The 13846-nt window shown below is 41.0% G+C and overlaps 1 protein-coding gene across 1 annotated transcript in view; it reads left to right on the top strand.

Moving 5' to 3' along the window:
* Positions 1 to 13846, top strand: part of DNAH5 (dynein axonemal heavy chain 5) — a 224312-nt gene that overhangs the window by 203034 nt on the left and 7432 nt on the right. The window contains exons 72-78 of the mRNA XM_032861880.1: positions 1328 to 1547; positions 3034 to 3239; positions 3856 to 4059; positions 5978 to 6193; positions 8007 to 8219; positions 10329 to 10481; positions 10908 to 11139. Coding sequence (XP_032717771.1) covers positions 1328 to 1547; positions 3034 to 3239; positions 3856 to 4059; positions 5978 to 6193; positions 8007 to 8219; positions 10329 to 10481; positions 10908 to 11139 — 1444 coding nt within the window. The remainder of the gene's footprint in view (positions 1 to 1327; positions 1548 to 3033; positions 3240 to 3855; positions 4060 to 5977; positions 6194 to 8006; positions 8220 to 10328; positions 10482 to 10907; positions 11140 to 13846) is intronic.

Genomic DNA, 13846 nt, shown 5'->3' with positions numbered 1-13846 from the left:
TTGGTTTGTTTCTCAGAAAGAGTAATAACTCGGGCTGCACTAGTCAAATCTAAACCAGCCAAAGTTACAGAGTCAAGAAAACAACTCGAGATTATGATCTGGATATTATAGATCATTCTAGCAGAAATATTCTATAGATTAGGTATTGAGTAAATTATTACAACATGATCTAAAATATTGTCTCTATTGCTTTATACAAGGAACATTCTTGGGCTCATAAGGTGTGTTATATAAAAGATAAGTCTTCTTTTTTTTTTTTTTTAAAGGATTTTATTTTATTTATTTATTTGACAGAGATCACAGGTAGGCAGAGAGGCAGGCAGAGAGAGAGAGAGGAGGAAGCAGGCTCCCTGCTGAGCAGAGAGCCCGATGTGGGGCTCGATCCCAGGACCCTGGGATCACGACCTGAGCCGAAGGCAGAGGCTTAACCCACTGAGCCACTCAGGTGCCCTATAAAAGATAAGTCTTATTTTCTAAGGCTCTTGTTCTTAGAGTATGTAGATTCTCCCACTTTCTAGATGGTGTACATCCTGCCCAGAGTTTTGGGAACTCCGTCGGGGAAGGGATAGAATAGGTCTCGAAATTGAGTGGGTAGCCTTTCTTTCACCTGTCTTCAGTGAGGTTCCTAGACCCTCAGTGTGCTGATGTCCTCCAGTCCGGCCCTGTCCATTGTACCTTCCAAAGAAAATCAGCTTTCCCTCTTTCTTTAAGGGAGGCAGGAACATGTTGGGGGGCTGGGCTTTCGGTCTCTCGTGTGAGCCCATCTTCTCCCTCACTTCCACAGGAACGTCTCACCACCCGCTCTTGCGTGTTTGGGGTTATGTGGCGTAAATCAGGTTACTTCTCAGCTTTCCTTGAATGCCAGTTGAGGATTTAGCTTTCCTGAGTCTGTTTTAAATGTTACTGATACTGTCTTTACCCTCACTGTCCTTGTTCTTAAAAGTTCATGCCTTTAAAAATGTCCCTTCTTTGTACTTCTCATGGAACATTAGAGGAAGCTTAGGTAAATGGATATTTCACTCAACCATCTGTACAGGGCAGTGATGTTATCTCTTTTGACACCAACTCTGGTTATTTTCATGACTCCTACTATATATTATCAGTTGGCGTGCTAGTTTGCTGTGGGACAAATGCATGGAACAAGAAAATGACACACTTAACCTCAACTCAATGTCATTGTATCTATAGATTTGACCTGGACTAATTTAGTGGTTAGTGTGCTTCTCTGTTAAATTTTGATTACCTACTTTCTGAAGAATATGTTAACTTAAATCTCTGGGTGCAACAGGAAATAGTGTCTCATTTCCATTTACTGTTGTTGACTTAGGGAGGATGGGCACTTCTGCAGAACTGCCATCTGGGGCTCGATTTCATGGATGAGCTAATGGACATAATTGTAGAAACCGAGATGGTACATGATGCTTTCCGCCTATGGATGACCACTGAAGTTCATAAGAACTTTCCCATTACACTCCTTCAGATGGCCATTAAATTTGCCAATGAGCCTCCACAGGGTCTCCGGGCAGGCTTGAAAAGAACATATGGTGGTGAGTCGAGGGGACTTTTTGTGTTTAAATTTGTTGTCTTAAAGAAATTGCAAAAGCCATGAGTCAGGATAGAGCTGTAGTGAACTATACTATTATTTACCATGATGAGGAGAGGATAACACCTTGTCACGCCCCACATGGAATACGTTCTGGTGGCCTTAGGACATCAGAGCTCATGGTCATCCACCTTGAACTTTTCCCGTATTCCCCGGATTGCTCTGCCTTGGCCTGTGCTCTTCTCCAGCTAGACACCCACCTTTCTATGTTAACATTATTTTGCCATTTATGGTCCTTCATGCTCCCTACCTAAAGTTGGCCAATAGCCTCTTGCAAAAGCAGAGGCTGAATTCAAGTTATGACCTGCCTGCGTTTCATGAGGCCATCTGAACAATCTACAGTTTTTATTGAGTTGCTAACAAGGCTCAAATGCTTGTCAGGCTGTGAGATAATGTGGGGATAAATAGATGGGGAAGGATGAGGGTAGTAAAAAAATTCTAAGTAAAAAATATACAGTTATATATATGTAATATAAATACATAATAATTATAATTTTTTATTATGTTTTGTTAGTCACCATACAGTACATCATTAGTTTTTGATGTCATGTTCTATGATTAATTGTTTATGTATAACACCCAATCTCCATGAAATCCGTGCCCTCTTTGATACCCATCACCAGGCTCACACATCCCCCCCAACCCCCTCCCCTCTAAAACCCTCAGTTTGCTTCTCAGACTCCTCAGTCTCTCATGGTTTGTCTCCCACTCCAGTTACCCCCCTTCATTTTTCCCTTCCTTCTCCTAATGTCCTCTATGCTATTCCTTATGTTCCACTAATAAGTGAAACCATATGATAATTGCCTTTCTCTGATTGACTTATTTCACTTAGCATAATTTGGGGAATATACTCAGGTGTGGTGGGCTTCTAGATACACTGTCTTAATTGATATTAAATTGTGAGTAGTATATACTGAAGTTCATTGCAACTTGAGTACAGATTCCAAATAATAATGATAATAATAACAATAATAAATAATTAGTAATAGTAGTAGTTTTAGTAGTAGCATTTATAATACTAATAGTAGTATTATATTAAATGATATATTATTAGGTTACTAGTAATAATAAATAATATTAATAATAGCATTTGAAATACTAGTATTTTAGTAATAGTATTCATTTTACTGCCATCCTTCTTCTACCTCTAGTTTATCCCCACAATATCTTGTCAGACTGGCAGGAACTTGACCCATGTTAAGTTAACCAGCCCCCAACCTCCTCGCCCAGTCTCTTTGTAGATTTTTCAGCGAGAAACACCCTCTGGATACCCAAAGTTAAATTATAATTGTCATATGAATGTGATAAAAATAATTCAAGATAAATGAATTTTACTATCAGAAATTTACAAAAATAATAACTTATAAGTGTAATAAGAAGTCAAGGTGTGTGAGTGACGATACAGGTTTTCGCCCCACCGGCCGTGACAGGTGTGAGCCAGGACCTGCTGGATGTGAGCACCGCAGCCCAGTGGAAACCCATGCTCTATGCGGTGGCTTTCCTGCACTCCACGGTCCAGGAGAGGAGGAAGTTCGGTCCCCTGGGATGGAACATCCCCTATGAATTTAATCAGGCTGACTTTAACGCCACCGTGCAGTTCATCCAAAACCACCTAGATGACATGGATGTCAAAAAGGTACCGTGTGCGAGCCGCCCTGTGCTGCCAGTGCCTGTGGGCACAGGGCCTCCTATCCACACACCTGCCCAACTTCGGGACTGATCCTGTGACAGTGATGGCCTTCTGTGCTTGCATAGTCCTACCTTTAAGTCATGCCAGCTGGGTCACACTTGCCTCTGGATTTCAGATGAAAAAAAGGAACCAGTTTTGTTTATCTTTGTATTTCTCAAAGCTGATCTGAAATTACATGCAAGGCAAAAGGGTTGAATTGGTGGGGTGAGAATACTCGTTTTTTAGAATCTTAAAAAATGAAAATGAAAGTCTAGGTCACTTTTGAAGCATGTGTTTTTTAAGGAGCTGCTTCAGTATTCTCCAAAACTAGCTTTTTTTTTAAGTTGAAATTAAAATATGACAGCATAGGAATGCACCAAATGGGTCGATTTCAAATCACGTGCAGGAGCTTTGAGTAATCCTCAAGGTTTGTCTATGTCATTTTCTTCCTGCACTTTTAACATTACTGATGAAGAATGAATGAATGACTTTGGTGACCACAAATACACAGCTGTTGCTTGGTGGGGAAAACCAGGATGAACTGGTAATCAGTTCTCCACAACGGTTCTGTCCATGTCTGCAGGGCGTCTCCTGGACCACTGTCTGCTACATGATAGGAGAGATTCAGTATGGGGGCAGAGTCACCGATGACTACGATAAGAGGTTGCTGAACACATTTGCTAAGGTCTGGTTCAGTGAAAATATGTTTGGATCAGATTTCAGCTTTTACCAAGGATATAATATTCCAAAATGCAACACAGTGGATAACTATCTTCAATATATCCAGGTTTGTCTGCTTCAGAATTATATGCATAGAGCGCATGTCTACAGCCTAGTGACCATTTTGATATTTATTTGCACTGCAAACACTGCTTTTAAAATAAATTTTAATGGTGATACATACTCTCACTGTAAGTGCTTTCTTCATATGTTTATATCACCTAATGATTACAATGTTTGTATTTGTGTATTGAGTGTGGGTTTTGTATGAATTCCCTCCCTTCCTTCTCTTTTATTCTTCGTGAGGAATATTCTTTGGGGATATGACAGACTGGACGGATTTTGAACTAGGGAAGCTACGTAAGTCCCCGGGAACTCTCGAGATCTCAGCTCCTTGTGGTAACAGGGTGAAGGCCACTTCTGGACTCATCCTGAGACCTCTGGTTCTCAGTCCTGGCCAAATGGATAGATTCTGAGGATCTTCAGGAACCTTCTTGGCCGTGGGGAGCTGTCTTGTGTCAGTGGGCTAGCAGCAACCCTGTCCTCTCCTCCCTAGATGTCAGCATCCCCCATCCAGTTGTGACAACCAACCATGTCTCCAGACATGCCAAGTGTCCCTGGGGGGCAAAATCGCCCCTGGCTGGGAAGTGTTGCTCTAAGAGGGAATGTGGTAGATTTTGACAGGAAATTTGAGGAAAAGTTTGGGACTCTTAGGTGGCTCAGTCACTTAAGTTTCTGCCTTTGTCTCAGTGATCCTGGGGTCCTGGGACCTGGTCCCCCATGGGGCTCCCTGCTCAGCAGGGAACCTACTTCTCCCTGTCCCTCTGCTGTTCTCTTTGCTTGTGTCCTCTCGCTCTCTTGCTCTGTCAAATAAATAAATAAAATCTTAAAAAACAAAAAGAAATTCTTTTGCCTCTATCTGAGATTCATCTCAGAGTGAACAAACTAAAACCCAATGGCCCCAAAGGGCTCAATTTATCAGTACATTTAGAGGTTCTGTGATATATGAATGTAATGAGTTTATCGTATATTACCACCTCTACACTTGTATTAATTCAGATCAACAAATACATTTGTCTTAACTGCTCTATAGAGGTCTTTAAATCATTAGCACTGAATACAAAAGTGCCTGTGAAGATATAAATTTAGATATGCCCATACATGCATTTATTTACATATACTTCATTTTACAATGAACTTGAGAAGACATTATGTAAAAAGGAATAAAATAAGGGAGGAGATTGCAGGAAAAATATGAGACAATAATGAACTTTAGGATACAATTCACACATTGAAACCAATGTCAAATTTAGGTACATTTTTTTTCTTTCAAATAGCTGTGTTCTTTGCCTGCTTATGCCGCTTCTGATCGTCTCTTGCTGCCTGCTTTTCTCTCGCACTGGGTCGCTCTCGGTATTTCTCTTTTCCTAATCTCCATCTTTCTCCCTGGGAGAGTACAGTTCCCACCTGTGGCCCTCTTTGGGCCATAGTTGCTAAAACTATCATTTTTTGGTACCTTAAAACATAGAAAACATTAGTTATATCACATTTATTTAAAAGATTGGTTTAAATTAGACCTTCAGAAAACAAATCCATAGCTCCCTTTCTATTTCACGTTTTCTAAAACAAGAAAGTGTCTCTGATTAAATTTGCTGGAGGTAGAGACAGTAAGGACCCCTGACCTTACTGTGTTTCTCAGTGTTCATCCTCTTTCACGCCAACTTTTGACTCTTTTCTGGAGAAATTATTGAGATTGCAGCCTGACACAAATAAGACATATTGTGTAAATACTTGTTTTTTTGGTGGTGGTGGGGATAGTATTTGATGTTATTTATTTATTTATTTATTCATTTTAAAATTCGGGTATAGTTGACACCCAATGTTACATGACTTATTTTAATAAAAACATTTCTTTCCTAAGACTGTATAATCTAAGGGGTGCTTATGTCAGCAATGTGGGCTAATGTGGGGTACTTGTTGTTCAGAGCTTGCCTACCTACGACAGCCCTGAGGTGTTTGGACTGCATCCCAATGCCGACATTACTTACCAGAGCAAGCTGGCCAAGGATGTGCTGGACACCATCCTCAGCATCCAACCCAAGGACAGCTCCGGGGGAGGGGATGAGACCCGGGAGGCTGTGGTGGCCCGGCTGGCTGACGATATGCTGGAAAAACTGCCCCCCGACTACAGCCCATTTGAAGTGAGTTGACATTCTGACAGGATGTCAGCAGTGGGAAGCATCTGTTCGGTTGGTGGGAGTGAAGAGTAAGGAAGGAGGGCAAAAAATGATTTTTCTGAAACTAAAAAAAGCATTCAAAAACTCACTTCCTGAAGAACCAGGAAAAGAAGTTTTTAAATCTATAAATGTGATCATTTTGAAATAGAAACAATAAAGAACCCTGACAAGAATGTTCATGTTCCTGACTAGGTTCTAAGTGTATACCGATGGGTTAGGATTGCTTTTCTAGAACTTTCCTTTGAGGTTTTTCACATTTTCATTCGTTCAAAGGAAAGTCATGTATTTTGAGAATCAGGTACCCGGTCAATGAAAAAATACTGTGTAATTTAATGCACATCTTAAAATTCAGGCCATCCTAATTTCAGGAAGGTTATATCAGTAACTCTACAGTTTCATAGGTTTTGAAAATTGATTTGTCTTTTTAATATGTAAGTGACTTCTAAGCCAAATTTATTATTAGGAAAGTTCATTTTTTAGACAGTTTAGCAGATGTTAGTGAAAAGATTTACCCTGAAAACATTTTAAAATCTTAGATAAAAGCACCAGTGACTAACTTTACATGTAGTCTTAGCAGATGCCCTGGACTAACCCTGTAACACTTCTGTCACAGGACCCCCTGGCCCTTTATGTATTGCCCTTCTTTACCCGGTTTTCAAAAACGAAACCTGCAGCATTTTGTTTCTTTAACATCTTATTATTTCTCATAAAGCAGACCATTTTGGTTTCTGGTACTGTACAGTGAACTCAAGGACCCATTACCAAGGGAATAATTTCCCCTTGAGAAAACTGATCACTTGCTTGGAGAAAATCAATACCATTATCAGCTTTCATAAGCACCTCTCGTTGTAGTATCAGGAGAGAGGTCATTCATATCTAACAGTGGCTGAAATATTTATGAAGCAATAAAAATATCTAAAAATGGAATAGCAGTTACATAAATAAACGTGGCAAGTAACAGGGATTAGGAAAGCCTCCTTCCTTTGTCTGTGTTGCCTTGGGATAAAGCAACTCAGCCCAGCAGGATAGCTGATCCATAGAAGACGCTCTCAATAAGTACTTGTAGGATGGAAACGGGTGGGTGGGGGGGCGGAGTATGATCGGATGGATGCTCTGATGGAAAGAATCGGAAGCTCTGAAGACTGAGTCTAGTCTTTTGAAGCAGCCAGCAGGATGGTCGTGTGCATGTACACATGTTTTTTGTGTGTCCGTGTGTGTGTTGGCCAGTCTTAGGCCAGCAGGTACATGAGCATCTCCCGACGAGCCTCGCTGCTGTGTGGAAGGCTGCGTGGTGGTGGTCATGCGTTCGTATTTTTCTGGGAATGAATGGCTGCCTGTTCTCTCCCGCCTGGGACGGGAAGTCAGCTGGTCCACCCACAGATGTGTCCTTTTGTGTTTCTCCTTTGTTTTCTGGCAGTGAAGAAAAAAAAAAAAAAAAAAAGCTTACCATTAGCAGAATTGGACAATCGGGGACCTTTTAGCAGCCCCAGGGAGCCGGTTACATAAATAGCCATTGCTGTCACATTTTTTTTTTTAAAGATTTTACTTTTAAAGATTTTATTTATTTATTTGACAGAGAGAGATCACAAGCAGGCAGAGAGGCAGGCAGAGAGAGAGAGGGGGAAGCAAGCTCCCCACTAAGCAGAGAGCCCGATGCGGGGCTCGATCCCAGGACCCTGGGATCATGACCTGAGCCGAAGGCAGAGACTTTAACCACTGAGCCACCCAGGCGCCTCGCTGTCACGTTTTTAACATGTGCTGAATGTCTCCACGGCAGGTGAAAGAGAGGCTGCAGAAGATGGGGCTGTTCCAGCCCATGAACATTTTCCTCAGGCAGGAGATAGACAGGATGCAGAGGCTGCTCACCCTGGTCCGCAGCACGCTGACCGAGCTGAAACTTGCTATCGACGGCACCGTCATCATGAGCGAGGATCTGGGGGATGCGCTGAACTGCATGTTCGACGCCAGAATTCCTGCTCGGTGGAAGAAAGTACGGTTATGTCTGCTCCCAGTCTACTTCCTCACGTTATTATTGTCAGTAGTCTGGATCGGCAAGTGGAAAGCAGGAGAGCATAGTTTACTTAGAAGGGTTCTTTTGTTTAGGGGCAGATCCCCCAGCAGTAGCTTAATTGTAATTGTAGCTTTTAGTGAGGGAAGGAGACTACGTAGCATCTCCCACGTATTGGGCATGCTACTAGGCCATTTGTATGCATGATTTCATTTAATTTTTTGCATTTTATAGCCCTCTTTTTGCAGGTGAAGGACTTGAGATTGGGAGACACTGAGTCTTTTCCCAGATCCCATGCCTAAGAAGTCTAAGGGTCAGAAATTAAACACATGATGTTAGCTTTGTAGAGGAAGTTTTCCTACACACACACACACACACACACACACACACACTGCCAAAGTCACACCAAAGAGAAACATTTTTCATGGCTTTGCCTGTACATATGTGAGTATGTATATCTTCAGGTAACAAGATAATGATTTAACAGTCTGCTTACTGATCGTGTGCTGGTCCTTGGGGTAAATGGCAGATGCACTTTTGACAAATGCTTGTCTACTTGGAGAAGTAAAGGGAGTACCAGAGTATCTTTGTCCAGAGTTCATGCATTGTGGGGGATGGTGAAGATCTGGGTGTATGGTGGGAGCTTGGGGAGGATGGAAAGCTGGGGCCAGGTGCGGGTATGTGCGGGGAGGGCATCATCGGGAGATGGGATTGGGTTATGCAGTCACTGGGGTCTTGGCCTTCTGGAAGCTACTCAGGTAAATGGGAAGGTGAGACATAATAGTGTTAGAACTGAAAGAGACTGTTTAGCATCGAGACTCTAGTATCTCACCCTGGGCTTTAGAAACCCAGATCAGCCTTGACCAGACTCCATCCTCTCCTCACCTTCAGTGAATTCATTCCCAAGACCAGAGAGTTTTCCATGTGGCCTGACTGTCCTTGTTGCCAGTGACAGAGGGAGAACCTACCTGGTCACTAGTCAGTAGCCTTTGCAGGTTCATTTCCCACCAAACCAGCTCAACCAGCTTGGTCAGCTCCTGGAATGCTTTGGAGGAGGGATCCTTGTCAGGAGGGGCCCTCGCATTAATGGTTCCCTGTGCCCTCAGATCAGTACAAACACATCTTTTTAAGTTAACACACCTATAAAGATAGGATAGAATGAGTTACCTAATTTTAAAATTATGATTTTTTTAATAATTTTTTATTCTACTTAACTTATTGTTAGTCTTTGGAATCTTATTTATAGGCAAATTCTTAAGAATTTGAAATTCAAGCAGTATATCTACACAGTTTGATCACTACATTTATTCATACATAAGGTATTCCAATTACAGTAAAATGATATAAAATATGGTTTGGAGATATCTACTGGTAGAGTTGCTGCTAACACTAATGACATACCCATGCCAATTGTAATAACAGAAGTTCCACGTGTGAATTCAGGCAGAATATTACAAACAATGAATGCAATTAATTTGTTGGTGGTAAGGGACCTGTGTTTCTATTTCTGCTCCTTCATCAGAGGAATAAAAGTTCATTCTCAGGGACAAAAACTTCAGAAAATAACTGTTGTTTGCCTCATTAAAAATGAGAAGTGGAGGAGGGATTCTATCATTTTTCATCAACAGAATGTATTTTATTTTTTTAACAATATATTTTAAAGAGACCATGAGTACATTTATTTAAATGGAAACCCTGTTTTATGGTGTAGCTGTTAAAAATGTAACCTAAGGAGAAAAAAATGTAAACTAAGGAAAAATAGTTGAGACCTATTAAATTTAATTCAATTAACTATTTTAGCTGCTTTATAGCAGAATTGGTAGTGAATATATTTGTACTTGAAGAGCATACTGAGTGCTAGATTGTTCTGGAATTCATGTGATGATCAGCTGATTCTAGTGTATCTTAAAATCAGGAGGAGGAAGAATAATTTGAAAACTTAAATGTCAGAACCCAAGGGAAATTCATGTCTCAGGAACTTTTAAGTTCTAAAAGTGATTTGGTATTTCATCATTTTTTCCTGTGCACATAGCTAGTCACACAGCAGAATGAAGCCTGTATTAATTAATTATTTCAATGTATGCATTTCAGGCATCATGGATTTCTAGTACGTTGGGTTTCTGGTTTACTGAACTTCTAGAAAGAAACTGCCAGTTTACCTCCTGGGTTTTCAACGGCCGACCCCACTGCTTCTGGATGACAGGCTTTTTTAACCCCCAAGGATTTTTAACTGCAATGCGCCAGGTAATAGTTTCGACTTACACCTGTTGTGTTATTATGATTTTCTTTTACAAGGTTTTCTTCTGTCAGTATAGTTTTAAGACTATAACGAGACAGAGAATGGCTGTCCCTTTGTGCCACCAGCAATTACGTTGTCCTGAAAGGAAATCCAGCAGCTTGTCCTCAGGCTGCTAACTTGACTTTCAAAGAATTTATTTTTTATCTTTATATTTGATATAATTTGATTTTTTTTTTTTTGTAAAATACAGTGGTTGAATTAGGAGATAAGTATTGTTTATGAGAGAATCTTTTTAACTGTAAAAGTACGATTCTACTTCCTCCGAATTAGGGTAATTGGGGGTTACCCTTTCATCACTGTTACACTCTTTATGTTAAGATAAACCTCTAACCACTCTCTTCATCCTTTGCTCTTGTTCTTGTCCTGAGCAGGAAATAACGCGGGCCAACGAAGGCTGGGCCTTGGACAACATGGTGCTTTGCAATGAAGTCACCAAGTGGATGAAGGATGACATTTCTGTCCCTCCCACCGAGGGTGTCTACGTCTATGGCTTGTATCTTGAAGGTGCTGGTTGGGACAAGAGGAACATGAAGCTCATTGAATCCAAACCGAAAGTGCTCTTTGAGCTGATGCCTGTCATAAGGATTTACGCGGAAAACAACAGTAAGTTGTCTTGTGCGTTTAGGGATGGTTGGCATCAGACTGGATAATGTTAGAAACACAAGGTCTCGTATATTTGTTATCATGGCGTGAGGATTTTACTATTTTATCAGCATTGGCATTCACACCCATGTTTAATGAGTGCTTGTTGATTGCTAGGTACTTTTTTGGGTATTACGGGGGAGGCCATGAATCTAGATCATTCTTGCCTATTTACGAAAGCAGGTCAAATATATAGGGATACCCACGAAATGTTAGGTGATGAGATAAGAAGCAAGTGTTTGGAATAGTTAACAGAGGATGGGAAAGGAGGGGAGATGGGAGTGGGAAGAAGTGATCAGGGGCTGGGTCTTAGGAGCAGAGCCTGGACAGGGCCCGGAAAGTTTGATAAGATGAGGTGGGACGAGTGGTGGAAGGGAGGCTTTCTAGGCAGGACAGTGTAGGACCCCCTGGAGGTGATGACTCTACCAGCTTGGAGATTTAAGCCACCGTGTGAAAGCCAGATTGAATTCAGGGCCATTTGGCTTAATCCAGTAGCTAATAGTAAAAACCTGGGTTCATATTCCAGCCTACAAACATAATATTATGTCTATGAAGCAAACGTTATTGCACTTTGACAAAGTTCTGTGTAGTAAGACTAAAAAGATCTAACCTGGTTTCCACCATTGGCCTGATGTGTTCTGGAGGCTTCTGTTATTACATTTCACTCAGCTAATATCTCCTCAGCAATAACCACCTTTCAGCACACCTGGGACTTCCCTGTTCATCTCATTTTTAAAAAAATTTATTTCATCTTTTTAATAAAAGTTGCATATACTTAAGGTGTACAAAATGATGATTTGATATACACATACATATATGTGGTGAGATGATTGTTGTAAGCCATGCACTTTGGTGATGGCCGTGATAGTGGATTTCAAGGAAAAACTGATTTTATGACAGAAACACAATAGGTTTTTCTTTAAACAAGTAAAGAATAGACCATCTCTTTTTGAAAGACAGCTTCTAGGATCCCCGTCTCTTAGATAAATATCACATTTGGGAACATGGGTCAAGGGAAGAGAGTTTATAAACCATGAATATTTATTTTTTAAGCAAATATTTGCTGGATGCCTGATATGGGCCAGCCACTATCTTAGGTGCAGAGGACACAAAGATAATGATGAACCAGATCAAGCCCAGAAGGGATTCCCTGTAGTTAGGGAGACTGCCAAGTAAATCAATAATTGAAATGGAATTTGATACATGTTAAGATAGAGATACACTCAGAACGCCCAGAAGAAGCACTTCATAATGAGGTGTGCTTTGATGCTAAGAATGCGTGTGAGAGGAGTGGGCAATAGACTTTTCTTAGCAGAGGGAAATACATTAGCCCAGTCGCTCATCCAGTATCTGTCTGGTTTTGACCACCCGTGTGCTCTGCTCTGGTGCTGGGGACGAAACAGGGAAGAAAGACCAGGCAGAATCCCCATTCTTAAGGAACCCAGTTTCAAGGAGGGACAGGCAGCAAAAAGGAAGCAGACATAGCTGGTCCTTGTTACTCATGGATTCTGCACTTCAGAATTCACTGTACTCTAAAATCTGTCTGTAACCCCCGAGTCCATGCACGAGACACAGTCATTTGCAGGCAGAAGAAGGCTGTGACGTGCCTCATGGAGAAAATATGTGTCTAACACAAGCTTCACTGAAGCGTGAGTTAAAGTGCCACGAGTTCAATGTTCATGAATCAACAATATATATGAAATGTGTCTTTAAACAAAACACATCTACAATAAGGTTATGTATTGAGTGGTTGATGAACATAATGGGACCAGAGGCTTGTAGGAAACCTGCCCTCTGTTTGGAAAACCTTGGAACAATGGTTCAGTAATTGCTAATTCCCTATTCCTAGAGATTTTATGTACTGAAGTCCCATGATAATGAGAATCGACTCTAAATGCACATACTGGTTTCAGATCTTTTCTATGAAGGAAACACACTCGTGTCATGCTAGGGAACGGGTAGTTTAGGGGTTCGGGGAGAGGCTTGCTGAGGAGAGAACATTGAGCTGAGATCCAGGTGACGGAAGGCAGCTCTGCGAATATCCAGAAGCAAAGGTGAGAGTGCAAAGGCGTGAGGTGGTGGTGGATATGCTGAGTGAGGAACAGAAAGAAGGTGCGTGAAGGGAGAGGAGCCTGTGAAGAGAGGATGGCATCAGAAAAGAAACAGGAAGGTCCTCCACACACCCCAAGGGAATCTGACAGGATAAATGTGTCTGGCTGAGCCTAGGCAAGCAAGCCGCCTGTGGCTTCAGATTTGTTGGTTCTTAGGGTGGGATGAAGACCTGCGGCAGTGGTTACTTTGTAGAAATAATCGTTAAGTGTTCTTTTAACCAAGATAATATTTTAGAAATTTTGCTTAATATATCATTGGGCCCAGTCAACACGTTGCAAAAAATGTTTCCCTTATAAAGTAAAAATAAAATAAAATAAAATAAAATCTTCCTCACATTCAGTTAGGTGTTACTTTTATATATCTTATGACTAAACTATAAAAATGCATTGCAACATGATTTTGAACATCTCAGCATGGTATCAATAAAATAATAATTTCATAATACAGGCCGTTCTTTATTATTTAAGAACATATTTTTATAGAAGAACTGTACTCACCCTGCTGGGAATTAGTCAGCGGTGATGCTCATTAGCAGCAGGTTAAGGGAGCAAATAGA

Source organism: Lontra canadensis, unplaced genomic scaffold (assembly GCF_010015895.1).
Source record: "Lontra canadensis isolate GAN:19392208 unplaced genomic scaffold, GSC_riverotter_1.0 scaffold22, whole genome shotgun sequence".
Lineage (NCBI taxonomy): Eukaryota > Metazoa > Chordata > Mammalia > Carnivora > Mustelidae > Lontra > Lontra canadensis.
Note: the sequence above shows the minus strand (reverse complement) of the source record. Positions and strands in the feature narration are given on the sequence as shown.